Genomic DNA, 26,354 nt, shown 5'->3' with positions numbered 1-26,354 from the left:
GCCTGAGCAACTGGAATAATGGGGTTTGGAATAGGTTTGGGACACCCACACAGTTTCAGAAATCATGGAGTGAAAGGCCTGTTGGTCATACCTGCAGAGACATCAAGAAGGTGATTGCTTATGTGTGTGGCATTCAGAGGGGAGATTCAGGCTGGATATGTGGGAATGATGACCGATATTGAATGTTATGTGCCAGAGCTTAGAGGATTTGGGTGAGCTGAAGGATAAAGGTGAGCCGGGGGAAGGAGGCAGGTGTAATTCTAGGTTTTTAGCTTGGACACTTGGTAGTCTCTGTCAGGGAACACGGAGGGTCTAGAGAAGATGCTAGATTTTGTGTGTATTGTTTATAAGACATTTATGTAATTGGAAATGGAGATAGTGGAAGAGATCATACAGTCTAATTCAATCCTTTTACAGATGAGGAAATGGAGGTTCCAGCATGGCTAGCTTGAATTAGAGTGCCCAGTGCTCTTTTGGCCATACCAGTCCACTTGTAATTATAGGGAAGACTGTGAAAGTAAAAGGCACATCTCTCTCTATCCCTAGATTGTCTAGTCATCCCTATACCAATTAAAAAAAAAAAAAGAAAGAAACGAAAGAGAAAAAATAAAAAAACTTGAGTGGTCAGTTTGGATCTATGGTCAAGTGGGAATTCATATGTATTTTGGGGAAGGGTGTGATGTCCAGTGCAGATCAAGACTATCCCAGTATTTTCAGGCTCAGCATTTTAATTTCAGGAAACTTTAGACTGTTGTGATATTGGGCCATTCCAGGCTAGACTTTTTTCAGGTAGAATACTTGGGTATCTGCATGTAACATTTTGTTTCACTTTAAAGTAATTCCTAGATCAACGAGCTTTAGTCAGAGATTATCATTGGCTAATATTGGAATATTGTTTGAATACCAAGAAAAGCTTGGGTAAAAGGAAGTAGAGAGGGTTTAGGGTGATAGTTCAAATCTCCAAGAAGTCCCCTGATGCTGGAATAGTGAGGTCAGCAAACTTGCATTCATTTTTCTTTCATTTATATAATTTTTAAAAAAAGATTTTATTTATTTGACAGAGATCACAAGTAGGCAGAGAGGCAGGCAGAGAGAGAGAGGAGGAAGCAGGCTTCCTGCTGAGCAGAGCGCCCAATGTGGGGCTCGATCTCAGGACCCTGAGATCATGACCTGAGCCTAAGGCAGAGGCTTCGCCCACTGAGCCACCCAGGTGCCCCTCATTTATATAATTTTATTTCTTTTCAGTGTTCCAAAATTCATTGTTTATGCACCACACCCAGTGCCTCATCTTGACCTCTGAGTAGCTGTGTGATTTAAGGTTAAATTTGTTGAATCTCTTTGGGCTATAAAATGGGAAGAACGATGTCTACCACACAGAATTCTTCAAGGGAGACAATCACCCAGCCTGGGAGAGGAAGCTCTTCATAATTGCCCCCTTCCCCACAGCAAAATCCTTATTAGTTATTCACGCACTAGCCAAGCTGGTGTTGAGGACCTACTAAGAGTCAGTTTTAACCCTTTGCCTGGACCTGATTCCTCACTCTTTCTAATCCTCATTTCCATTAAAAAGCAGGTATCTGGCAAGAGAGACTCTGTGGCTTGGGGATAGGGATGGGGAAGAGTGTTTTTGAAGGCAAGCCTGGGAGTATTCTCTAAGGGGCTGGGGAAGGCCAGTGAGTCCTAGTCATCCCATGGCGAGGCTCCCAGGGTGATATCGAGGGCTCAGGAAGGTTTTATGGTGTGTCCAGTGAGGGCTGGTTCCTTGCCAACAGTCAGAATTTCCCTACCCCACAAAAGAGAAAACCATCTGACATCAAGTTCTTAGTTTAGTACCACAGAGTACCATGAGTTGACAATTAGAGAAGTCTTTCCTGTTTACCCCAAGACATGGTAAGCCTCTTTGATTTTGGTGTGACTCTCAGAGGTAGCCCTATTGATGGCTGAGAAGAATTTTCCCACTAAATTGTGGAGACGTGGGTTCAGAGTTAGAATTCATTCATTCAAATAACAGTTAAAAGTTTTCAGACCTAGAGTCACAGCAGTAATTGCCTGATGTTAGTGAATCAGAGCAAGCTTTTTTTTTGGAAGCAGGGCAAAGAATAAAAGCCCTGAACCTCTACAGCATTCATTAACCTCTCAGCAGAGCTGGGGCTCCAGCCTCTAAGATTTTCTGGGGAAGAATCTCCCTGTGGGAACTTCAACAGTGCCTTCAACATCGCCTGCAACACAGAATTGCTGGAGAATTAAATGGCAAACTGTGCTAGCATGTGATTAATGTTCCTAAAAGGGACCAAGTCCCACTCTGTCAACATACTATCCAAATAATACTTACTTCTAGTCATGGTTAATGCCAGACCCCACCAAAGTGTTAATTTCAGACAAGTGTGTTAAGAGCTGAACATGTTTACTGTGAGAAGAGGAAAGTTATCTGTGTATTTGGGGCCTTAGTTATCTTCCTGAAGTGTTTGCTGAAGATGTTCTCCTCGCTTACTTCATTGTTCTGCTTGGCAAGCTGGACAGGAATCACTTAATGAAAAGAACAAAGATGGTATGTATTTCAGATGACTTCTAAGCGGACTATAAGAGCCTCTCCGCCCTCTACTGTGAGTCTCTGCTAACAGGACAGGGTTGAGGCAAATCTATGAATTCTGGGGTTATTCACAAATTCTCTAACAGAGTGCTCCCACAGTACAACCCATGGGTGGAGAAGAATCTCAAATTATTTTATTTAAATGTAACAGTGTTGGGGCACCTGGGTGGCTCAGTCATTAAGCATCTGCCTTCAGTTCGGGTCATGATCCCAGAGTCCTGGGATCGAGCCCCGCATCGGGCTCTCTGCTCCATGGGAAGCCTGCTTCTCCCTCTCTCACTCCGCTCCCCCTGCTTGTGTTCCCTCTCTCGTTGTGTCTCTCTTTGTCAAATAAATAAAATCTTTAAAGAAAGAAATGTAACAACGTTTTTGAAGGCAGGTATTCCTGACTCAGATATCCACTGAATGTAGAATGTAGTCTGACAGCAATTGCATTTGGATTCTCTGTATCAAGAAGGAATCTGATAGGTAGGGAGAAATTTATTGCAGGAATACCTGCTGTGAAATTCTCTCATTATAGAATCTCAGGTATAACCTTCCTAAGAAGATTATCCTATGATCCTTCTAATCCGCAGTGGCACTGATGAGATGACTTAAGTCTTGAGACTTAAAATATATGTTACAAGTTTTGAGACCTAGAGTCTCATGCTGAGTCTCATGAAGAGACCTTCATGCTGACAGCAGAGAACAAAATCCCGGAACCCTGTAGAGTATTCATTAAGCTGTCGGCAGAGCTGGGGCTCCAACCTCTAAGGTTCTTCTGGGCTCCTGCTCCCTACAGGAATTTCAACAGTGCCTTCAACTTCACCTGCTACACAGAATTCCTGGAGGCAAATCAATAAATATTAAATATTAAATAAATATGTTTCTGTATAGAAACAGAATTAAGATCTTTAACGCTGAAGTTTATGTACCTAATGTGACCCATTTACTCCATTTCACAAGGGTGAGTATTCTGATTTATATGTTTTCTGAGTATGGACCTTCTGACACAAGGACCAAAGTTCTCTCATTTGTGTATGTGTCTAATACCATCTTGGAAAAATTTTTCTTCAATAGAAATTCAGCAAGCCTGCTTAGTTTTTCCATTTATAGGTCGGATCTTAAATTCTCATCACACTGAGCATCAATCATATCCGAGAAATTTCTGGGTATTAAAAAAAAAAGACCTTTGATTACATAATCCATTTTCCTTTCATTTGAAGGTTAGGGAAAGTTCTGTTCAAGATGAAAAGATGGAGACAAAAGTTTAAATCTGTTTATTGTTGCCACCGTGGGTACATTTTCCTAATTCTCTGCCTCAAATCCCAATGATGCTTTTATACATGCAACATGCGTGGATCTCTAGTTTCCTTGAGATGAAATGTTTGGCTTTGGAATGTCAGGCATCTTTCAGGAAACAGAGTGGTAATGTGTAAGATGAAATGTTTCAGTGACATTTCTTACATCACATGAAACTCACTGGGAAATGCCAGTAGATACAGTCCTTCATTGTATTTAGAGAGCCTGAAGTTTTTGTTTTTATGGAGACTAGAAAAGGAAATGTGAATTATATAAAATTTAAGTACAATTAGAAATAAAAATATATCTTATACATTATAGTACAAATTTTGCAAAGACTTCACAAGGCACGAAATCTTAGAAATTATAATATTATTTTTGTTCCTTTTCTCCATTTTCTATAAGGTCAATTCCTAAGATACTCCCCTCTTTGTATTATATGAAATCAGCTTTCACCTTAAGGACAAGTGATAATAAATGAGAACCTACAGGGCCTCAAAAGATGATACTAAAGAAGAAAAGTTAATTAGAAAAAGCAGAAGTCTAAGCATTCGTTTAAGTTCTGATTAGTATTAGATGAAATCAACTTAACCCTTGTAAATCAGTTCTATTTATTTTTAGCTAATGTATGAAAAAGAATTTAAGTTATGCTACTTAAATATAATGATGTTTTGGAAAGCTGGTATTTTTGAAGATACGTATTTACATCAACTAAATGTGGAATGTAGTCAGTGTAGGACTTACTGTCCTTTAGTTTTATATCCAATAACTGCATCAAACCTAACATTGATCTTTTGTTTTAAATATGCCAGGAAACGCTCCGGAAGGATCCTAAAAAAAGGGGGGAAAAAAAGGGAGTACATGAAAATAATTAGGAAATTAACATTAAGTGCATTTGTAAAATATCTCTTCTTTTAAAATACTTACATTTATCATCTATCATCATTTTTTTGTATAAGAAAAAGAACTTTAGTTACATTCTATATATGAGGCAGCTACATGTCATGTATAAATCAGATACTGGACTATAATCACATACAAACAGAGGAAGGAGGAATAGGCACGTATAAGATGGAAACTATTTTGGGGCACCTGGGTGGCTCAGTGGGTTAAGCCTCTGCCTTCAGCTCAGGTCATGATCTCAGGGTCCTAGGATCAAGCCCCGCATCGGGCTCTCTGCTCAGCGGGGAGCCTGCCCCCCCACCAACTGTCTGCTTCCTCCCTCCCCTGCCACTGCCTGCCTCTCTGCCTACTTGTGATCTTCCTCTCTGTCAAAAAAAAAAAAAGGAAAAAAAAAAGGAAACTATTTGTTGGACTCTCTTTCTTCCTTTCTCTTTCTTCTTTCTTTCTTTCTCTCTTTAAGAATAAGGAAGTTTTTTGGATATTTCTTAAAAAAAAACAGACTTCAGTCTTATTGCCCTAGTCCCCACTTAACAATGGGTATTTGTAAAGTCTCCCCATTACAGCGCTGTTTTCTCATCTATCCACTATGGAAATGCCTGTAGGATGGAGCTTTCCATCCTATGGTCTCTGGAGAGCCTCAGATGAGGACTCCTATAAGCCTTGTCTAAACACCGAAGGCATGATTTGTCTCTTGCTCCCCTTCACTACTATTTTCTCACAGATTTAAGTGCTGCATGATAGCTAACATAAGACTGAGAAGGAAGACATTACCACATTCATAGCAGGGTCTGTTATCAGTAATTTCTCAACCCACAGAGATAGTACATATCTGTAATCTATAGTTTGGGTGTATCCTTTACCATGTATTATATTAAATAAGATTAGTTTTAAGATTAGGAGTTTTAACTCTGAGTCACTCCTCTATGATCTTTCCAATTCAATCCATTTCTTTCTTTTTTTTTTTTTTTAAGATTTTATTTATCTATCTATTTGTCGTAAAGAGAGAGAGAGAGAGAGAGAGCACAAGCAGGCAGAGTGGCAGGCAGAGGCAGAGAGAGAAGCAGGCTCTGCCTGAGCATGGTGCCTGATGTGGGACTTGATCCTATGACCCTGGGATCATGACCTGAGCCGAAGGCAGTGGTTTAACTGACTGAATCACCTAGGCATCCCTAAATCCATTTCTTTTTCAAAAAGAAAAGGAAGGAGGCTTCAACTCCTTTAGGGTAGGAGTGACTCGAAATACTTAATTTTTGAAACCTGTGTTTCTCAGAAGATCTGAGAGAGGAGGTGCCTAGAACTGAGGAATTGAGAGGCTAAAGTTTTTTAAAATAAGAAACATGATGTTGTAAAGGACGTGAGAACAGAACTAATTTTATACTTTATAATTCAAAATATTATTAAAATGTTCCACTGAGAGACTGAGGGAGAACTACTAAATGAAAATGCAGATAAAGCACTTGGTTTTGAGCATAATGCTGAACAAGTTATTTAACTTGTGAGTTTAAATTTCCCATGGGAAAATGGAAAAATTAACGCCTGCTCTACAGTGTTCTTGTGAAGAATCAATGTGTTAATCTAAAATGCTTTAAACATTTTTTTTGTTTATGACGGACATATAGTAGGTCTAATTTTTTCCCCTTCCCACCCTATACTGCAGGTTTGGGGCCAAACTACTGCAATAAAGCAAATATTACAATAAAGCAGGTCAAATGAATTTTTTGGTTTCCCAGTACATATAAAAATTATGTTTACACTATAGTCTATTAAGTATGCAATAGCATTATGTCTAAAAAAGTCTATAGACCTTAATTAAAAAATACTTTATTGCTAAAGCATGCTAGCCATCATCTGAGCTTTCAGTGATCTGTAATCACCGATCACAGATCACTGTAAATATAGTTGTGAAAAAGTGTGAAATAGTTCAGGAGTTATCAAAATGTGACAGAGACAGGAAGTCAGCAAATGGTGTTGGAAAAATGACACTGGTAGAGTTGCTTGATACAGGGTTACCACGAACCTTCGGTTTGTAAAAACACAGTATCTGAGAGTACAGTGAGATGGAGGGCAATAGAATGAGATATGCCAGTACTTAAGAATATTGAGGAATTCATCCCATTCCAGTAAGACTGAGAGAATCTAAACAGAATATGTAAGTCGCCATAACTATAGTTGACCTTGCACAACACACATGTGCTTTGATACTCCAAAAACTTAACTACTAAAAGCCTACTGTTGACTAGAAGGAAGCCTTATTGAGAAGCTAAACAGTTAATAACACGTTTACATGTTATATGTATTAACACTATATTATATTATCTTCCCCCTTCCTTATACTATATTCTTACAATAAAGTAAACTAAAGAAAATATTACTAAGAAAACCATAAGGAAGAGAAAATACATTTACAATACTGTGCTGTAACAACAACAAAAAATCCATCTCTGGACCCCTGCATTTCAAAGCCATGCTGTACAGGATCAGCTGAATATATAGACATCTGACCAGATGGCATTAAAAAAGGCCTGGCAACTGAGCACCAAAGTTTGATTCAGTCAGAGAAAAATCAGGGCAATGCTAATAACAGTGTTAATTATAATAATAATAGCTGTATATAACATTTACTGAGTATTTACAATATACTAAATACTTTAAATGCATCATTTTATTTATTTCTCACGATCCTATAATGTCTTACTATCTCCATGTGGCAGATGAAGACAATGAGCTTCTAAGAAGTTCAACAATTTGGGATGCCTAGGTGGCTCACTTGGTTAAGAGTCTGCCTTTGGCTGAGGTCATAATCCCAGGTCATAATCCTGGGATTGAGTCCCACATTGGGCTCTGCTCAGCATGGAGCCTGGTTCTTCCTCTGCCCCTCCCCCACTCATGCCTGTGCGCACACTCTCTCTCTGACAAATAAATAAAACCTTAAAAAAAAAAAAAGGAAGCTAAACAACTCATTTTGTGTTCATGTGGTGAACAAGTCATAAACACAGCTTCCTCTAACTCCAAAGCACAATATTTGAGTCTCTATAGTAATGGTCTAGGAAATAGAATTAATTTATTAAATCAACAAACATTTTGGTGCCCCCTCCATATGTCCATCAACTCTTCAAAGTATAGGGGTTACACACAGTGATGAAAACAGGTGAACTTCCTTCCCTCATAGACCTACATTCTAAAGGACTATAGTCACTGAGTGCTTACTTACGAAATGTAACAAAAATAATGCTAAATACATCACAGGTTTTAACCTGGTTATTCCCAGGAGATCCTTGAGTTTTACCACCTAAACTTCTAAGGGATGTACAACTATAGCTCCTTGCAGAAGGGGCTAAAAAGCCTGACATGTGTCATGTATGCTTTTGATCTCTTGAAATTTTTTCAGTTCCGAGGTCAAGTCATTCTCAAAGTACAATCTTGAACCAACTGCCTGTGACAGTTGCCTGTTAAAATACAGATGTCTGGGTCCCAACCAAAATTTCCTATATTAAATCCTTTAGAGGTCAGATCCAAAGCATCTATTTTTTAAAATTATCTTCCCAGGGTGCCTAGGTGGCTCAAGTCAGTTAAGTGACTACCTTCGGCTCAGGTCATGATCTCAGGGTCAGGAGATCGAGCCCCATGTCGAGCTCCCTGCTCACGTGGAACCTACTTCTCCCTCTCCTCCCTGCCTGTGCTCTCTCCCCCTATCTCTCTCACTTTCTCTCAAATAAATAAATAAAATCTTCAAAAAAAAATTATTTTCCCAAGTGATCCTGATATCCCACTATGTTGCAGAAGCCCAACTGTAGGAACAGAGAACAAGAAGCTGGCTGGCTGGCTTCCTTCTTTCCTTCCTTCCCTCTTCTAACCTAAGTCACCTCTTCACATTCCCCTCATGACCTGGACCAGCCTCACTGCTACACAGTGTTCCCATGTGAGTAATGAGGCAATGTGCTATCAGGAAGGTAAGTTAAGCCAGTGCGTTCCAATCTTGGCTGTACGTCAGAATCACTTGGAAAGTTGTATCTCTCAGAGACCAGCCCACAATCCAGGTCAATTACATCAGTCGTGGGGAGCAGCTCCCAGGCCTTAGTATTTTGGAAACTCCCAAGCGAATTCCAACATGACCAAAGCTGAGCACTACTGCCCTAAAGAAATGCTTCTCAAATTTGAATATGCATTCAAATCAGCTGTGGATCCTACAGGAATGCAAACTCTGACTCAGGATATCCAGAGATTCTGTTTTTCTAACAAACTCCCAAGTGATCCTGATGCCACTGGTCCATGCAAGTAGTAAAGCTCAAGGATCTTTAAAATTATAAAATGTATTTAACAATTCCTATCCCTCAGTGTGACTTTGCACAAAATAAGAGCTTGATGATTATCTTTGTGTATTTAGATGAATACCTAAAACCTAACTATGGTCTCTTCTAATATTGTTGTTCTAGGATTCCATCATGTAATAATGCTGAAAAACTATACTTCTCTATAGTCATTCATTCAAGAGACAAGACTTTCAGAAATATACACCTTTCATTCTCTAGAAAGAAAACTTAAAAACTTGTGGAAATTATTGAGTTCACTTACTCAACTGCTATACAATAAACGCTGCTTTAAGGATTAACAAACGTGGTTTTAGAAACTGATGTGGATTGGGATGCCTGGGTGGCCCAGCTGGTTAAGTGTCTGCCTTTGGCTCAGGTCATGATCCCAGGGTCCTGGTACTGAGTCCCACACCAGGCTCTCCGGTCAGAGGGGAGTGTATTTCTCCTTCTGCTCCCCCTGCTTGTGCTCTCTCTCTTTGACAAATAAAAATCTTTAAGAAAAAACAACTGATAGACATTGAAACTTAACTTTTTTAAAAAAACTTAACTCCATTTAATTGTACTTTATCAAATGTCTGGTTTAAATCTAAATACAAATATGTAATACATAAATCTTCTAATGGTGATAACTGTAAATGTCACTTACTTTTCCACCACTGTTAAAAAGCTTATTGAAGATGGAATAAAAATCATTTTCTCCTCAGTCAGGATCCCATTCATCAGCCTGTCTACCACTTCCTCAGGTTCCAGGGTGGGTCCCAAACTGAAATCAGAAGCAGTCGTCAGCAAAAAAACATTTCACAGAAGCACCTACTTTAGTTAGGTGCTAAACAAAGAAGTTAAATTACCAAAGGAATCATAACGTAACAGCCTTGTAGCATCTGGCCCGTTAGAAGTGCTCAAAAATAGTAGCTGCTTTAGCATGAATATTAACAACATCCACTTATTTGGTGCTTATCATGTACTATGCACTGTGCTAAACACGCTCCATAGGTCCTCTCACTGAAGTTTGCAACAACCTGTGACGGAGAGACTACAGTTCCTATTTTGCAAATTAGAATTACGTAAGAAACCAGGAGTCAAAAATAACTGAACTGGATTAGGACTGACAAATTCACTTCTAAATCTTTAGAAGTTTTGGAGCACCGGGGTAGCTCAGTCAATCAGGTGTCTGCGCCTTCAGCTCAGGTCATGGTCCCAGAGTCCTGGGAGGGAGCTCGACCTCGGTGGGCTCCCTGCTCAGCAGGAAGTCTGCTTCTCCCTCTTCTTCTCTCTCTCCTCCTGCATGTGCTCTCTTTCTCTCTCCCTCTCTCAAATAAATAAATGAAATCTTAAAATGAATCTTTAGAAATATTGGGGAAAAAGCCAGATATCATTATACAAGTTTTATTATATACCAAGACTCGTCAGCAAACAATTTCTAAAGTGTCAGAGAAAATTAAAATATAAAAATGTGCCTGGCTCCTAGTATCCAAAATCTATAACGAATTATCAAACTGAAAGCCCAAAGAATAAATAATCCAATCAAGAAGTGGGCAGAAGATAGAACAGACATTTTGCAAAGATGACATCCAGATGGCCAACAGACACATGAAGAAGTGCTCAATATCACTCATCCTCAGGGAAATACAAATCAAAACCACAATGAGATACCACCTCACACCGTTCAGAATGGCTAAAATTAACAAGTCAGGAAATGACAGATGCTGGCGAGGATGTGGAGAAAGGGGAACCCTCCTACACTGTTGGTGGGAATGCAAGCTGGTGCAGCCACTCTGGAAAACAGCATGAAGGGTCCTCAAAAAGTTGAAAAGAGAGCTACCCTACAACCCAGCATTTGCACTACTGGATATTTACCCCCAAAATACAAATGTAGTGATCCAAAGGGACACCTGCACCCCAATGTTCATAGCAGCAATGTCCACAATAGCCAAACTATGATGTCTATAGTTTGATGTCCATCAACAGATGAATGGATAAAGAAGATGTGGTATATATACAAAATGGAATATTATGCAGCCACAAAAAATGAAGTCTTGCCATTTGCAAGAGCCAAGATGTCTATCAACAGATGAATGGATAAAGAAGATGTGGTATATATACACAACAGAATATTATGTAGCCATAAAAAATGAAGCTTTGCCATTTGCAACAACATGGATGGAAGTAGAGTGTATTACACTAAGCAAAACAAGTCAATCAGAGAAAGACAATTACATGATCTCACTGATATGTGGAATTTAGGAAAGTGGAATTTAGGAAATTTAGGCAGAGGATCATAGGGGAAGAGAGGGAAAAATGAAACAAGATGAAAACAGAGAGGGAGACAAACCATAAGGGACTCTTAATCTTAGGAAACAAACTGAGGGTTGCTGGAGGGGAGAGGGGTGGAGGGATGGGTTAAATGGGTGATAGACACTGGGGAGGGCATGTATTGTAATGAGCACTGGATATTATATAAGACTGATAAATCACAGACCTGTACCCCTGACACAAATAATATATGTTAATTAACTGAATCTAAATTAAAAATAAAATAAATATATTTTTAAAAACAAAACGAAAAATGTGCCCAGCTCTAGGTCCTTCATCTCCATAGGGAGCCCTTATATTTACTAAGCCTTGATTTAGTTTTCAGCCTTATTACTTAGTTCCGTATTGCATCCTCACTGTATAATCACGCTGGCATACTAACTATGGAGTAGCAGGAGGTCTCCAAAAGGTGGCCTTTGCCATCTGCATGTTAGATCATGTGCACTTAGGATGGTGTTATGCAAGAATTGGCCCTCAGTTTTTAAAATTTTGGTGGTGACTTAGAAAAAAAGATATATAATTAATTACACTCATGAAATCTGCCAACATCACCAAACTATTTGAGTAACATTCTGGGGAGGCAGATTTTTAAAGGTGTGTGACTAGTTAAGAGAAGTGAGACAAAAAGAACTGGATGAGATTCGTTAGGAACAAATATAGAATAGTTCATTTGGAAAGAAAAAATATGCAGTGAAGTAAGATTAGGATAGTTAAGAAGTACTACATAGTATTAGTGGTGATGTACATACTTACATATATATACACACACACATATATATATATGTATATATATATAAAATTCTACAGTATTGTACTTAAAAGTACAATACTTCCTAAGTATTCCTAAGTGGAATATAAGAAACAGTGCAGAGGATCATAAAGGAAGAGAGGGAAAACTGAATGGGAAGAAAACAGAGAGGGAGCCAAACCGTGAGAGACTGACTCTTGACTCCAGGAACAAACTGAAGGTTGCTGTGGAGGAGGTAGGTGGGGGGATGGGGTAACTGGGTGATGGGCACTAAGGAGGGCACGTGATGTAATGGGCACTGGGTGTTATACACAACTGATGAATCACTGAACACTATACCAAAAACTAAGGATCTGCTATTTGTTGGCTAATTGAATTTAAATTAAAAAGTGAGCATGATAATTGAATATATGAAGGAGAGCAGAGTTTAAAATATCTATGGTATGACCTTTCATTCTCAGCATAGGGCAGTCATTAATGAAAATACTGTGCTCCTCCTGGATCCTGAAGTATTACATAGGAAAAATGTGGAGATGCAACAGAAGAGAAAATGTAATAACAAAGATGACAGCTTTTGGTCCAGAGGAGGTAAAAATGAAAGGCAATCGAAGCCTGAAGAAGACTAAGCCCTCCTTTGGCCTGTGGTATAAGCAGAGCGCCAACAAAAATGAATTCAGAAACTGAAAGATGCTTGTGCCTTCAAGTGTTCAGGAGGAAATTCATTTCTTAGCATACTGCTACCAGACTTCACTATTCCCACGCTCCATGAAAATGCACAGACACCTGTGTGCGCAGTACAGCATACTTCCCCACTCACACTGTGGCCTTGTGAACCTCCTGGTCAAATGGTGTGGCACTGACTAAACTTTTCTTAGTGTACTTGATCGCTTTACTCAAAGTCTCAGCCTCTGTCAAAGAAATTTTCATTGAATTTAATGGCTGGCCAATACCATGATTTTTAAAAGGCCAAAAAGAAAAGACTTTCAGAAAATACTATCTTGGCAGAATAAAATCGTTAAAATATCAGTACATGGAAAATTATTTTTCCCTGACTAATAGTAGTAAGAGTCTAATAGTAGTAAGTAGTGAGAGTCTAATAGTAGTAAGAGTTGCAAATCCTATTAAATAAATGCCCATGATGGATTTTGTAGAAACTGTCCCCAAATACTCTAGGCCTCTCTGTTGGTGTAGGGAAGGAGAATGCATGTGGGGGTATAGGGATGCTTAGAGACAAAGAGTATTTTCAGGTAGAAGGACTATGTTTGATTATCTAGCTACCACTTAAGTGGTTGAGTAAGTTTGGGGAAGGTATTTCTACTCTTCAACGTTTGGAGGCTTTGGTTTTTGTATCTAATCTGAAAATGGGGTTAATGCAGTGATATACTAGTAAATGTTTTGCAACTGGCTCTCTAGGGCCAGAGTTCCCCTTTTTGTAGCATTTCCTTTCTATGGTGTAAAGCCTCTCACCAGGGTGGATTTCAAGCTCTCAGTGCGGTGTCGCTGAATGAACATAAGCTGGCTTCAGCAGGCCACTGCTCATGTGCATGGAAGCACTGTACACAATCATACTATATAAATGTTGTCACCTTCTTACATAACATTTTCTTTTGTATGGTACTTGGCAACAAAAACTATTATCTTTATGTAGCACAGACGAAAATTAAACTCTTAAAAAATTTTATGTATATTTCATGTAGGAGAGTAGATGTTTTTAAAAGGATGTTGAACAAAAATTCTTGGCTGTCAAAAAATCTAAAAAATTCAGATTATGCTACACTGTTGGGAATGGAGGGAGAGAACTTATGTGGGGAAAGAATATTTAATTAAAAATTGTTCATATACATAACCGAGCTCCAAAATACATGAAGCAAAAATGGACAGAATTGAGGGAAAACACAGTTTAAAAATAAGAACTGGAATCATATGGTTTTGCTTACTTGTGGAGCATAAGGAAAAACACGGAGGACATTTGGAGAAGGAGAGAAGGGAGTTGGGGGAAACTGGAAGAGGAGACGAAGCAGGAGAGACTGTGGACTCTGAGAAACAAATTGAGGGTTTTGGAGGGGAGGGGGGTGGAGGGTTGGGTGAGCCTGGTGGTGGCTATTATGGAGGGCATGTATTGCATGGAGCACTGGGTGTGGTGCATAAACAATGAATTCTGGAACACTGAAAAGAAATAATAAAATAAAATAAGAACTGGAGACATTAATCTTACTTTCAACAATGACTTGAACAACTAGACATATTAGCAAAGACACAGAGAACTTGAACAATAGTGTAAGCCAACTGGACCTCCCAGCATCTAGAGAATGCTCCATCCAAAAACATTCTTCTTAATGGCACACAGAACATCATCCAGGACAGACTGTATGTGAAACCACAAAACAATTCTTGTGAAATTTTTAAAAAGACCAAAATCATACAAAATATGTTCTCCAACCACAACAGAATAAAATTGGGAATCAGTAACAGAAGGAAAACTGGAAAATTCACGAATATGTGGAAATTAACCAGTGGGACAAGGAGGAAATCACAGAAAATTAGGAAATAGTTTGAGATGAGTGAAAGAATACAACATATCAAAATTTATGTGATGCAGCAAAACCAGTGCTCAGAGGGATATTTATAGCTATAAGTTACTACCTTTAAAAAAACCCGAAATCTCAAATCCATAACCTAACTTCTCACCTTAATAAACTAAAAAAAAGAACTAAATATAAAGCAAGCAAAATGAAAGAAATCATGATTAGAGCAGGGATAAATGACATGGAGAATAGATTATAGTAGAAAAAATAAATGAAACCAAAAGTTGGCTCTGAAAAGATCAACAAAATTAACAAACTTAGCTAGACCGACCAAGAGAGAAGACAGATTATTATGAAAATGAGGACATTATTGCCTACCTTACAGACATAAAAGGGGTTATAAGAGAATACTATGAACAACCGTATACCAACAATCAGATAATCTACAAGAAGTTGTACAAATTCCTAGAAACACATAAAGCACTAAAACTAATTCAGGAAAAAATATAAAATCTGAGTAACCTTTAATAACAGATTGAATCAGTAACCAAAACAACAACAACAACAACAACAACAAAAACCCACAAACCCCCACCGGCAAAGAAAAGCCCAGGACCAAATAAATGGCTTCATGAGAAACTCTACTCAATGTTTAAAGAATTAACACCAGTCCTTCTTAAAGTTATAAGCCAGAATTACCCTTTAACTAAAGCCAGACTAAGGTATCACTAGAAAACTAAATAACAATATCTCTTATGAGTACAGATACAAATACCCTCAACAAAATCCAGCATCAAACCAAATGCAGCATGATAGTAAAAGGATTATAAAGCTTGCTGGGTGGTTCAGTTGGTTAAGCATCTGCCTTCAGCTCAGGTCATAATTCTGGAGGCCCTGATCAAGCCCCATGTCAGGCTCTCTGCTCAGCAGGGAGTCTGCTTCTCTTTCTCCCTCTGACCCTCTTTGCTTGTGTTCTCTCTCACTCTCTCTCTCTCTCAAATAAGTAAATAAAATCTTAAAAAAAAAAAAAAAGGGCATTATATACCATAGCCAAATGAGATTTATTGCAAGAATGCAAGGTGGGGGCATCTGGGTGGCTTGGTTGGTTAAGCGTCCAATTCTTGGTTTCAACTGAGCTCATGATCTCGGGGTCGTGAAATTGAGCCCTGCATCAGGCTTGGTGAGGAGTCTGTTTGAGATTCTCTACCTCTCCCTCTGGCCTTCCCCTCAGCTCCTCTCTCTCTCTCTCTCTCTAAAATAAATAAATAAATAAAAGAACACACAAAAAACTCCAAGAATGCTAGGTGGTTCACCATATAAAAATCAATCATTACAATATATCATATGAAAAGTCCCACATGATCATCTCAATAGGCACAGAGAAAGCATGTGACACAATCCAACATGCTTTCATGGGGGAGAAAAAAAAGCACTCAACAAACTAGGAACACAGGGAACTTTCTTAAGATGATTTCGTAAGTACTTGTATGCTGCAGCTTGATTTGATTAAGCAGAGTGGAGTAAAGAAAATGACAGGACTTATTAAATATGAAAAGATGACCATCAGCTTTTCTGATAATCAAAGAATATTAATATAACACAGGGCACCTGGGTGGCTCAGTGGGTTAAGCCTCAGGTAATGATGTCAGGGTCCTGGGATCAAGCCCTGCATCAAGCTCTCTGCTCAGCAGGGAGCCAGCTTTCCCTCTGTCTCTCTGTCTGCTGCTCTGCCTACCTGTGATCTCTGTCTGTCAAATAAATAAATAAAATCTTTTAAAAATATATTAATGTAACACAGAAGTACTTTTTTATTCATCATATTGACAGAGATTAAACGTGTTGGGGTCTGGGTGGCTCAGTTGGTTAGGCATCTATCTGCCTTCGGCTCAGGTCATGATCCCCGGGTCCTGGGGTGGAGCCCCACATTGGGCTCCCTGCTTCTTCCTCTCCCTCTATCCCTCCCCCTGCTTTTGCTCTCTCTTTCTCTCTCTCTCAAATAAATAAATAAAATCTTTTTTTTTTTTTTTTTTAAGATTTTATTTATTTATTTGACAGAGAGAGATCACAAGTAGGTAGAGAGGCAGGCAGAGAGAGAGGAGGAAGCAGGCTCCCTGCTGAGCAGAAAGCCCGATGCGGGACTCGATCCCACGACCCTGAGATCATGACCTGAGCCGAAGGCAGCGGCTTAACCCACTGAGCCACCCAGGCGCCCCAATAAATAAAATCTTTTAAAAAAAATAAAAAAAACTTGTGCTAATATTCAAAGCTGGCAAAGGTAAGGGGAATGGGGTATAAAGTACTCAGGAGAATCCTGAAGGGCAATCTAATAAATCTATCAAAAGTAAGCAAGTTCCTACTCTTTGCAATTTCATTAAAAAAAAAAAAAAGGTAACAAAATGGTTAGAAAAGTGAGCAAAGATACATATGCCCATCTACAAATATACACAGCAGGGGTCCCTATTATTTTTTAATTGTCACGAGTACAGCTTTGCCAGAAGAGGGCACTCTTGCCCACAAGGTAGGTTAGTTTGGGCAACCCTGTCCTGGGAGCAAGGTTAAAAAACTCAAATACAATTTTTAGAAATATGGTGTCTGTTTTTAACTGCCAAAAAACAGCCTGGATGAAAAAAACTGACCCAAATATATTATATCAGGGCCCCATGAGGGTTTTCCTCCTGAAACTAATGGAGGAAACTGGCAAATCTTATCCTTGAGGATGGAACTCACCTCTTCCTTTCACCCTTCCTTTTAATTATAATGGACTCTTTAAAAAAAAATGTTATTTATTTTTATTGAGAGCTAATCAACATATCATATAACACATATAACTTTAAGGTGTATGATGTGTCGATTTGATACCTTTATATATTGCAATATGATTATCATGGAGTTAGCTAACACCCCTACCACATGATTGATTGTGTGGGGGGGTCATGGGAACAATTAAGATCTAGCCTCTTGGCAACTCTGATGTTTATAATACAGTATGGCTGTCTACAATCACTATGCTGCACACTGAAACTCCAGGAGTTATTCATCTACTGGTTGCAAGTTTTTGCTCTGAAATGATTAGCTCCCTAGTGCTCCCACCCATGGCCCCACCCCCCGGTGCTCCCATCCTAGCCTCTGGTAACTACTGTTATACTCTGTTTTTAGGAGTCCAGCTTTTTTAGAGTCCACACATAAGTGAGATCATCTAGTACTTGTCTGACAGGTTAGTGAAGTTTTATCTTCTTTCTACTCCTCCTAGTCAGCTCTACTCCTCAGACCCCCAAATTAATTTGTCCTTTATATTCTCTCTTCAGGGTCCCATGAGGGTTTACTTGATTAATACAGATGAATTAAAACACTGGCCTTCTGAAGTAAATATGCTCACGTTCGTTTTCTAACAAAATTGTATCTTAAAAATAGGCTCTTGGGGGCACCTGGGTGGCACAGTCGGTTGGGTGTCCAACTCTTGGCTTCGGCTCAGGTTGTGATCTCAGGGTGATGGGCTCAAGCCCTGCACTGGGCTCCACTCTCAGCCTGGAGTCTACTTGGGTTTCTCCCTCCTTCCAGTGCTCCTCTCCCTGTATGCTCTCTCGCTAAAATAAATACATTTTTAAAGATGGGCTCTTGGACAATTTGATAGATTCTTCAGGGGGCGTGAGATCTTTGGACAGCTACCAAATTTCCACCTGATGTTGACCTTCTACTCTACCTGTGGGTAGACATATTTAGGTTAAGGTGTTTTTAAATAGAACCTGCTATTTTCCCTAAGTGCCACAATGAATATTTTTCATTAACTTAAAATATATTTCCATTAAAGGTAGATGAATGGGGGGAAAGAGGAGAAAAATGTGAGAAGGCAAAATAAAATTTAAAAAAGGAATCTTAGGGTGCCTGGGTGGCTCAGTTGTTAAGTATCTGCCTTCAGCTCAGGTCATGATCCCGGGGGTCCTGGGATCAGGATCCTTGCTCAGCGGGAAGCCTGCTTCTCCCTCTCCCACTCCCCCTGCTTGTGTTCCCTTTCTCATTGTCTGTCAAATAAATAAATAAATAAAATCTTTTAAAAAAAAATCGAATGTTAGCACAATAGATAATCTAAAAGTAGATCCAAGTAAATACCATCTAAAGATGGTATTTCAAAGCACTGAAATAAATGATATAGTATTTAATAAATAGTACAAAATAACTTATTAACTATTTGGGAAAAACAAGCAGGACCATGACCTTATTTCTTAAAGTAAATGTGGGTGGAGCAAAGGTCTAAATGTGACAGTACAACCATAAAAGTACTAGAAAAAGACATAGGTGGATAATTTCCTAAGCTTGGGGAGAGGAAGACCTTTATAAACACCTCGTAGAACCTAAAGGCCATGAAGAAAAAAAAAAAAAAACCTGAGAAGTTTTAATGTAAAACTAAATAAAAATAAGTTTAACGGCAAATAGCCAGCTGGGGAAAAATATATGCAACATGTATGACATACAAAAGGGCACCTTGAATGTACAACAAACTCCTAGATACCAGTTTCAAAGCTCGATAGCTCAGTAGAAAAGATGAGCAGAGGCCATGAAACAGGCAATTCACAAAAGAAGTCAGACTACCTAAAAACCAAAGAAAACACCTGACTCTAGCTACTAGGTCATCAGGAAACAAAGACGATCCTTCACAGAGGGCAAGGGCAGAACATCTGCAGAAGGCAGACCAGTGAGGAAGGAGGAAGTGGAGGTGCTCTCCCCGCACCATGGTACACGGTGCAGCACTCCCCAGGCAGCTGCGCAGTAGAAAGGAATATTAAAATTTGTATTACCCTCTGACCCAGTAACCCCACTTCTAAAATCTACCCGAAGGAGGGGTGCCTGGGAGGCTCAGTCGGTTGAGCGTCTGTCTTCAGCACAGGAATGATCTCAGGGTCCTGGGATGGAGCCCCATGCCAGGCTCCCTGCCCAGTGAAGTCTCCTTCTCTCTCTGCCCTCCCCCCATCCGTGTTCTCTCTCTTTCTCTCACAAATAAATAAAATTAAAAAAAAAATTCATTTCAATCCAATCCAATCTACCTGAAGGAGATGGTACCAAAACGTGAAAATGTGTGGCATTAGGATGTGGCACTAGATCTCTGCCCTCCTCTGTCCCCTTCTCTCCCCAGATCCCTTAGTTCCCCTCCAACCTGGGGCGGGCAGGGGGGGGGGTGCAGGGAAATGTGGAAGAGAAGCCCCAGGCCCAAGATTCCATCTGCTTTCCTTCCTAATCCCAGAGTGGGGGCAGGAAAAGAGGGTGGCATCCCCAGCCTCCGGCACTGAGGAAGAAGAGGGCTCCTAACCCCTGAACTCTGACCCCCCACACACCACATCCCTTTTTCCCCCTGAGCCCAGGACTGGGCCACTTCTGGGTGGAGCTGTGGGTTCCAGCTTGGCTCACATCGAGAATGTAAGAACTACAAACAAAATTTCTATTAAATTAAGCTTTGTGTCAAAAACAAAACAAACAAAAAACAGCTATGCCAGGGGAAAAGATCACTAGTAGACACAACAGTTCAGACTAAGTAATCAATACAATTTATGGTAAAACTCTGTATTTACTGACAGGAAATGATGTCCACAACATACTGCTGAGGGAAGTTAAATACCTGACTTACAGCCTTCGGGACCCCATTGTAATATATACCATTTACATAAAATTCAGACATTTAAACAGTATACAGAGAGATGTCTAGAACAAAGTTCACCAAAACATTGAGTAGTCTGCACTGGATAGAGGGTTTCAAGGAAACTCAAAAAGAACCTTTCCTACTTGTATTTTTTTATGTATCGGAATTTTCAAAAAGTATGTATCATGTTTACAAAGACATTAAAACTATGCCCAAAGAGGAGAAAAATTAAAAGTTAACCTCAGAACTGATCCTTTATAGTTTTATTTATTCATTTGTTTATTTTAGAGAGGGAGATGGGGTGGGGGAAGGGTGGAGGGAGAGGGGGAGAGAGAGAATCCTAAACAGGGTCCATGCCCGGCTCAGAGTCACATGCAGGGCTCCATCTCCTGACCCTGAGATCACGACCTGAGCTGAATTCAAGGGTCAGAAGTTTAACCACCTAAGCCACACAGGCGGCCCTGTAATTTTATTTTTTAACTAAGTAAAGACTGGTACTTATTTTGGAGGATAACCTCTGTTACCAAAGGAAGGTGTTTTTCACCCTGGTCCTGGGTTATCTGTATCAGAATTGCTAATGGTGCTTGTTTAAGAGAGCCCCACTCTCTCCCAGCCAAATCCAGGCACAACCACTCCGGGGGTGGGACCCCCTATATGGTTCCCAAGCACTCCTGGGGAAATGTATGTATACTTAAGTCAGAGAACCACTGCCCAGGAAAAGAAAAAAAAAAAGGAGGATTAGCACGTTCACCTGAGTTAACTCATGTTTGTTTATATACATTCTCTCCCTCCCTCTGTCTCTCCACCTGTTTTCCCACACTGTATAGGAGCTGAAATTGAGATGAGCTAAGGGCATCAGATATCAGGTTTAAAGGATTAAAATATTTAAGAAAACCCACAGAATGACTGACATTCATGGTAATCACCAACCCTCTTGTCTCAACTTACGCAGTACTTGGGTTTTTGATGAAGCCAGTGTTTATGAAATTAGGGCAGAGACATGTTGTTTTGACTCCAGTTCTTTCTAAAGCAGCCAGTTCTTCAGTCAAAGCTTTATGAAATCCAACAGCAGCAAACTTGCTTGAACTGGAAATAAACAGAGAGAGGTCACAAAAGGATTCAAGGAAGCTGCTGCATCTACTTAATTCCACTGTCCGTCTTCCCGAGTTAAGTGTGCTCTTGGGGCTGGCCTCATGGCCAACAGCTGAATCTCCGGGTCCAGCCCTGACCTACCGAATCAGAACTCACAATATAGAGTCTCAGGTAAATCTATAGGCATTTACGTCTAAGAAGGAGGGCGCCTGGATGGCTTAGTTGGTTAAGCGTCTGACTCTTGGTTTTGGCTCAGGTCATGATCTCAGGGTTGTGAGATGGAGCCCAGGTTGGGCTCTGCACTCAGAGCGGAGCTTGCTTGGGATTCTCTTTTTCCCTCTCCCTCTGTCCCTCCTGCTTGTGCTAAGTGCATGGATCTCTCTCTCTCAAAGATAAATCAATAAATCAATCTTTAAAGTCTAAGAAGCATTGGCAAAGACCTCTTACTACATCCCCACACCACTTACTGAAGTGAGAATTGAGTAGGTTCAAAGGTCTCGCTAGGGAAATTGGCAAAGTGTTTGCTTTTGCTGTTGCTTCCCTAAGAGTTAATGTCACCATAGCCTGTTAATTATCTAACATACCCAGGAATTCCTGGGAAAACTCCCCTGGACAACTCTTATTTTTCCCCTTAAGTCTCAACTTCACTTCCTCAAAGAGGCCTTCCCCTCACCCCTAGACTAAATTACTTCTGCACTATATAGTAATCTTCTGTTTTTCACGATAGCCTGTTTAGGGTTTGTCATTAAATATTCATTGGGGTGATTTTTTTTTTTAACATCTGTCCTTCATACTTTTACTATAAGTTTCATGATTATTTTGGTTTCCAATAAATCCCCAGGGCCTAACACAGTGCTTGACTTATCATAGCTGCTCAATAAATATTTGTCAAACGAATGAATCAAAATGCAAAGCACTTCTTATCATTACAGCTCCTTCATTTGGGAAGAGAAGAAAATTAATCATATTCTAAGCATATATTATTTTTCTAATTAGGTTTTTAAAAAATACCTTTATTGAGAATTAAATTCATGTATCATAACCTACCCATTTGAAATGTACAATTCAATGTTTTTTGGAATCTGACATTATTTTAATTTTTAAAAATTGTGTGAAAATATATATAACAAAATTACCCATTTTAACCACTTTAAAGTGTGCAGTTTGGGGCCATTAATTACCAGATTATTCTTCTGTAAGTCTGTATTTATTAGCGATTATACAAAGTAGTTGTAAATTCTTGCCAATTAACCTGTGCTTTGGAAAATACAAACCTGTGGAAAGTTCCCTCAACTTTTTTTTTTTTTTTTTTAGAACTCACACATATACTGAAAACTTAAAAGATGGCTAGATTTACTTACGTAAGATATAAACCTTACCTTGAAAAGACACAAAAATAATCATATGTAAAACTGATCACTGTCAGACACTGTCCTTAGTTATTCAGATGTATTATTGCATTGAATCTCCACAACGACTCTTTGCAATAGCTGTGACTATGATGCCCATTTACCAGAAAGGAAATTGAGGCACTGGGATGGGGGAGCTGGTTGGATATAATCTGAAGCTACCCCTGGTTGCATACACAGGGTAGGGAGGCCAAAGAAAGAGGCGGACCACTCTGTATCGGTGGGTGGCAGGCTTAATAAGCAAGGGAACTTGGGACACTCATCTTGCGCAGATGTAAGGTGAGTAGATTCCCACACCACCAGCCAGAATCTTTAAATTTTATATAGAGGCCTTAACTGGGTTCAGCATATATACCATTCAGATGGTCTTGACACCACTTTTCTTTTCTTTCTTTTTTTCTTTTTAATGATTTCTATTTGTTTATCTGCAAGAGAGAGTGTGAGAGAGAGAGAGACCACAAGCAGGGAGAGTGACAGGAGAGGGAGAAGCAGACTCCCCGCTGAGCAGGGAGCCCGATGTGGGACTTGATCCCAGGACCCTGGGATCATGTTCTGAGCTGAAGGCAGACACTTAACCAATTGAGCCACCCAGATGTCCCTCAACACCACATTTCTATCTCAAGGCTGTGTCCTGAAGGCAGCTTTTGGGAACCAGGAAGGCAGTTGGATACTGTTACAAGGACAGGGCGGTGTGGAGGAGCCTACAACTGCTCAAGTCCAGCTCCGCAGGTCACAGCTTCTGGACGAGCTCCCTCAACAGGGTTACAGGACTTGCCTAAAGACACAAAACAAAGTGGTAGAATCGGGCTTTAAAATTGGGCCAATAAACCAGGCCCCTCTATAAGATGTACTCTAAACCTCATTAGCTCCCGCCCTAGTTAAGAGGCAAATGACAAACTGGTAAAGCAGTTGCAACAGGTAAGCCATGGGTAAGGGTTAATACAGGGAACTTTGTAAATGAGTAAGACAGTACTCTAGTTAATAAGTGGCTGAAGGACATTAGCAGGAAAGTCACAATATAAAAATACCAATGGGTGTATGCATATAAAAATGTGTTATTTCAGGAATAAAATAAACACAAACTAAAACAAGTTGGGGGGGCGCCTGGGTGGCTCAGTGGTTAGGCATCTGCCTTTGGCTCGGGTCATGATCCCAGGTTCCTGAGATCGAGCCCTGCATCAGTCTCCCTGCTTGGCAGGAAGCCTGCCTCTCCCTCTCTCATTCCCCCTGCTTGTGCTCCCTCTCTCCCTGCCTCTCTCTCTCTCTGTCAAATAAATAAATAAGATCTTTAAAAAAAATAAATTGAGGGCACCTGGGTGGCTCAGTGGGTTAAGCCGCTGCCTTCGGCTCAGGTCATGATCTCAGGGTCCTGGGGTCGAGTCCCGCATCGGGCTCTCTGCTCAGCAGGGAGCCTGCTTCCCTCTCTCTCTCTGTCTGCCTCTCCGTCTACTTGTGATTTCTCTCTATCAAATAATAAAATCTTTAAAAAAAATAAAATTGAAAAGATAAATAAAATAAGATGGGATTTTTGCCTAGCAGTAATGGTGAGGATATGAAGAAATTTTGTTAGAGTTGCTTTTCAAAGTATAGAATGTTTTCATTTTAAATCATTGAACTAGGAATCTTTCCTCTTTAAGCCTTCAATATTATGTCTAAGCTTAAAAATAAAAATGAAAACAAACAACAACAACAACAAAAACGATGAGAGAGGACTTTCCACAGCTTTCTATTTTCCAAAGCACAGTTCCAAATTGGCAACTTTTTCTGGAAGGCAATTGGGCAAATGGTATCAAATTCATTAAAAATACACCATGCTCTTAGATCTAGTCCTTCGTCTTACAAGTATTTATCCCAAAGAAATAATCGGTCATGTTCCTAAAGATTTATATTCAAGGTTAGTCTCTGGGATATATAGTTCATGAAGGCCAATAGGTGGAGACCATTTTAAACGTGTGGAGTGGGGGCGCCTGGTGGCTCAGTGGGTTAAAGCCTCTGCCTTGGGCACGGGTCATAGTCCCAGGTCCTGGGATCCGGCCCCGCATCAGGCTCTCTGCTCCGTGGAGAGCCTGCTTTCCCTTCTCTCTCTCTGCCTGCCTCTCTGCCTCCTACTGATCTCTGTCTGTCAAATAAATAAAAATCTTAAAAAAACCCCAAACAAACGTGTGGAGTGGAAAGCTGTTTGTTTTTGCCCTTTGGTATTCTTATTTCCTTATTCTGGAGACCTCACTCTGTCACTAGCCTGCCACAGGTGGCCCCTGTCCAGTGGCTGGATCCACCTGAAGTGATCTCTGCAACTAGAAACCTTGGAAGGCATTGCTGAGTAATCAAGGCTTTTCCCCCACCTGCTGGCTATATCGCTAAGGGAACTGCCGGTAGCTACCTCACCAGCAGACAGAGGCAGAGAGCCTGCCTGACGCTCTGGAACTACAGAGCGGGGGCGGGGGGGGGGACCCCTCTTCTGGTCCGAAGCAGTTTAAGCGTCATGTCACTCGCAACCGAAAGAGTCCTGACAGATGAACTGTGCAACAATAATGGATAATTTGTACAAACAGTGGTACATATGTGCAGCGGCATAGCATGCAAAAAATGAAAATGACATTGCACATATATGTATTAACATCCAAATGTTCATGTAAAATTTGGGGCCCCTGGGTGGCTCAGTCATTAAGTGTCTGCCTTCAGCTCAGGTCATGATCCTGGGTCCTGGGATTGAGCCCCACATTGGGCTCCCTGCTCAGTTGGGAGCCTGTTTCTCCCTCTCCCACTCCCCTGCTTGTGTTCCCTCTCTCGCTGTGTCTCTGTCAAATAAATAATAAATAAAATCTTTAAATTTAAAAAGTCAAGGATGCCTGGGTGTCTCAGTTGGTGAAGCTGCTGCCTTTGGCTCGGGTCATGGTCCCGAGGTCCTGGGATCGAGTCCCGCACTGGCTTCTTTTTTTTTTTTTTTTTTTAAGATTTTATTTATTTATTTGACAGAGAGAGAGATCACAAGAAGGCAGAGAGGCAGGCAGAGAGAGGGGAGGAAGCAGGCTCCCTGCTGAGCAGAAAGTCTGATGCGGGGCTCGATCCCAGGATCCTGAGATTATGACCTGAGCCGAAGGCAGCGGCTTAACCCACTGAGCCACCAGGCGCCCCCCACACCAGGCTTCTTGTTCGGTGAGGAGCCTGCTGCTTCTCTCTCTGCCTCTGCTTCCACTCTGCCTGCTTATACTCGCATGCTCTCTCTCTCTCTGACAAATAAATAAATAAATCAATAAATTAATTAATAAATCTTTAAAAAATAAAAATAAAGAAGTTTTAAAAAGCCAAGATTATGCACGTAGATTTTTTTCAATGCTTGACTACATACCTATATTTAAAATGTCCTAAAAAATTATAACAAACTGCTAACCATGATTATTTCTGGCACGGTAAGACTATGAGTAATTTTTTTCTCTTTTACTAAGTTATATTTTCTGGTTTTTCTTAAGTGAACCAAAAGTGTAGAAGTACATAAAAGCTCAGAGTTAATGATGTTGAGCATATTAAAAGAACTCTGTATTTTTGAACTTCAG

The 26,354-nt window shown here is 40.1% G+C and overlaps 1 protein-coding gene across 1 annotated transcript in view; it reads right to left on the bottom strand.

The window, feature by feature from the left end:
- Nucleotides 1-3,834: 3,834 nt before the first annotated feature.
- The window catches only part of HSD17B11 (hydroxysteroid 17-beta dehydrogenase 11), a 37,898-nt gene continuing 15,378 nt past the window's right edge, over nucleotides 3,835-26,354 (bottom strand). Inside the window, exons 5-7 of the mRNA XM_082726624.1 lie at nucleotides 21,248-21,385; nucleotides 9,731-9,847; nucleotides 3,835-4,702 (exon numbers count right to left, since the gene is read on the bottom strand). Of these exons, the coding sequence (XP_082582750.1) occupies nucleotides 4,612-4,702; nucleotides 9,731-9,847; nucleotides 21,248-21,385 (346 nt within the window). The 3' untranslated portion in view covers nucleotides 3,835-4,611. The remainder of the gene's footprint in view (nucleotides 4,703-9,730; nucleotides 9,848-21,247; nucleotides 21,386-26,354) is intronic.

Source organism: Mustela nivalis, assembly GCF_964662115.1.
Source record: "Mustela nivalis genome assembly, chromosome: 4".
NCBI lineage: Eukaryota > Metazoa > Chordata > Mammalia > Carnivora > Mustelidae > Mustela > Mustela nivalis.
The sequence above is the reverse complement of the archived record's forward strand: the minus strand, read 5'-3'. Positions and strand labels throughout refer to the sequence as shown.